The sequence below is a fragment of the Orycteropus afer genome, unplaced genomic scaffold (genome assembly GCF_000298275.1).
Source record: "Orycteropus afer afer isolate SDZICR_OR568_19922 unplaced genomic scaffold, OryAfe1.0 scaffold00287, whole genome shotgun sequence".
In the NCBI taxonomy this organism is placed as follows: domain Eukaryota; kingdom Metazoa; phylum Chordata; class Mammalia; order Tubulidentata; family Orycteropodidae; genus Orycteropus; species Orycteropus afer.
The window spans coordinates 235,556-237,492 of record NW_006921874.1 but is presented as its reverse complement, the minus strand read 5'-3'; the positions used below and the strand labels follow the sequence as shown (position 1 = coordinate 237,492).

At 44.6% G+C, this 1,937-nt stretch overlaps 1 protein-coding gene across 1 annotated transcript in view; it reads right to left on the bottom strand.

The window, feature by feature from the left end:
* The window catches only part of MOSPD1 (motile sperm domain containing 1), a 13,899-nt gene that overhangs the window by 1,579 nt on the left and 10,383 nt on the right, over positions 1-1,937 (bottom strand). Inside the window, exon 4 of the mRNA XM_007950712.1 lies at positions 751-912. Within this exon, the coding sequence (XP_007948903.1) occupies positions 751-912 (162 nt within the window). The remainder of the gene's footprint in view (positions 1-750; positions 913-1,937) is intronic.

The following is a 1,937-nucleotide window of genomic DNA, read 5'->3' as shown; positions in this document are numbered from 1 at the left end:
GAATACAGAGAAAGAAGCCCTGGAAAGAGTTGGCATCTAAGGAGAGGTGAGCAGAGTGGAGATGAGGAAAGAGTCACCAGTGAGCTTTGCAGTCACCACAAGCCTCATCACAGTAGCTGCTGAATACATGTTCATGTGAACTAATGTCTGACAGCAAAACCCGCAAAAGCTGGAACCTGTGTCAGACAGACACCTGCCAGAGAAGGAAAACTCCAATTTTATTTCCACTAAAAACAAGCCACAGAAAAGTGGTAAAACTGCACACTGTTAAAGGCAGAAAACCCGCTGAGTTCCAGCTCTCACAGGTCTCGCTGTATAAGATGGGAAGCCATGATGATTGAAAGGCACGAGTGGCTTAATAGAAAATGAGTGATCTGGTTCCAAGACAAAGGTTCACAGAGTGAAACACGGCCACACTGTTCATCTTTATCACTGTAGGCGCTGTGTCTGACCGCTTCCGAGGAGCAATCCCGGAAGTAGAAATGCTATGTCACGGAACAGCCACACTGTACATATACCTGTTCCACCCCATTGTGAGTCCACAAAAGGAAAAGAACAGACTAAAGATAGTATTAGATATGAGACAGATTAGCTGAAAGGAACTAAACGTGGGCCAAACACGTAAATCTTAAAAACCGCCTTACTTGAAATATGGTTTTGAAGTAACCTTTTTTTTTGGGGGGGGGGTCAAACCACCCACACATCCGTGAGATCACCGCTACCGCTCAAATGCCTCTTAGGAACACTTACCTAAAATGTAGGCAGCCACTAATTTCTGATTCACAGTTAAGTGGAGGTAGAGAGGCACCAGCGATTCCACATCCCCCAATGTAGGAAGCATCAGGGCCGCAATGCACACCACTCCCAGGAAGACAGTTAATAAACTAGGGCCTGAAGAGACAGTCCTGTTCTCTGTGAAAATACAAACATCCCTGAGCTTGCTTCTCCAAACAATTTAAGGCAAAAGGCGGTTCACATATGCTGTCCACCACTCACCAGGATTCTGGTTTTCTCTCTTCTCTCACCCCTTCCCATTCACCTCCATTCCATGGGGTTATGTGCTGAGCTGACCAGGAAGCCCATAACTCAACTGCCCCGTCATTACAGGCTGGAATGTTGAAATGGCATGGGAAGGTAGTGAGTCCCCACTGAAGAGAACAGTGGTCACCCCCCACACACACCCTAATCAGTACAAAGTGTTCAAGCATGTAGTTGACGTATACATATATCAATTCTATACATGGCTACTGTACTATTATGCAGCTTCATACAAAACACACAAATATAATCGTAAAATATACAAAAAAGAAATACCAACTGAAATTCTGACTATTTTCTTCCTCTACTCCCAATGGAGGAGCTCTGGTGGTGCAGTGGTTAAGGCAGTCTGCTGCTACTCAGAAGGTCGGTGGGTCAAACCCACCAGCTGCTCTGTGGGAGAAAGATGAGGCATCTGTTTCCATAAAGATTTACAGCCTTAGAAACCCTTTGAGGCAGTTCTTCTCTTTCCTATAGGGTAGCTATGTGTCACAATCGACTCGATGGCAGTGGGTTTGGGTACCCCAATGGATTGCTGGTGCATACCCCATTTCAGACATCACCACACTAGAGCTCCACTACCTTCTAGAAGTATCTTAGATGGGTCTCCAGGAAGGTTCGGCTCCATTTATGAAAATGTTAAGGCACCAGAAAGATACCATTTGAGGGCTATAAAGCTGCTGTGCAAATTCTTGCTGTCCACTCTACCCCATTAATAGTCACGAAGTTAAGAAGCAGCAGAAAACCTCAATAACAAAAAGACAAACAATCCAATTAAAAAATGGGCAGAAGACATGAATAGACCCTTCACCAAGGAGGATATTCAAGCGGCCAACAAACATATGAAGAAATGCTCACGATCATTAGCTATTAGAGAGATGCAAATCAAAACAACAATG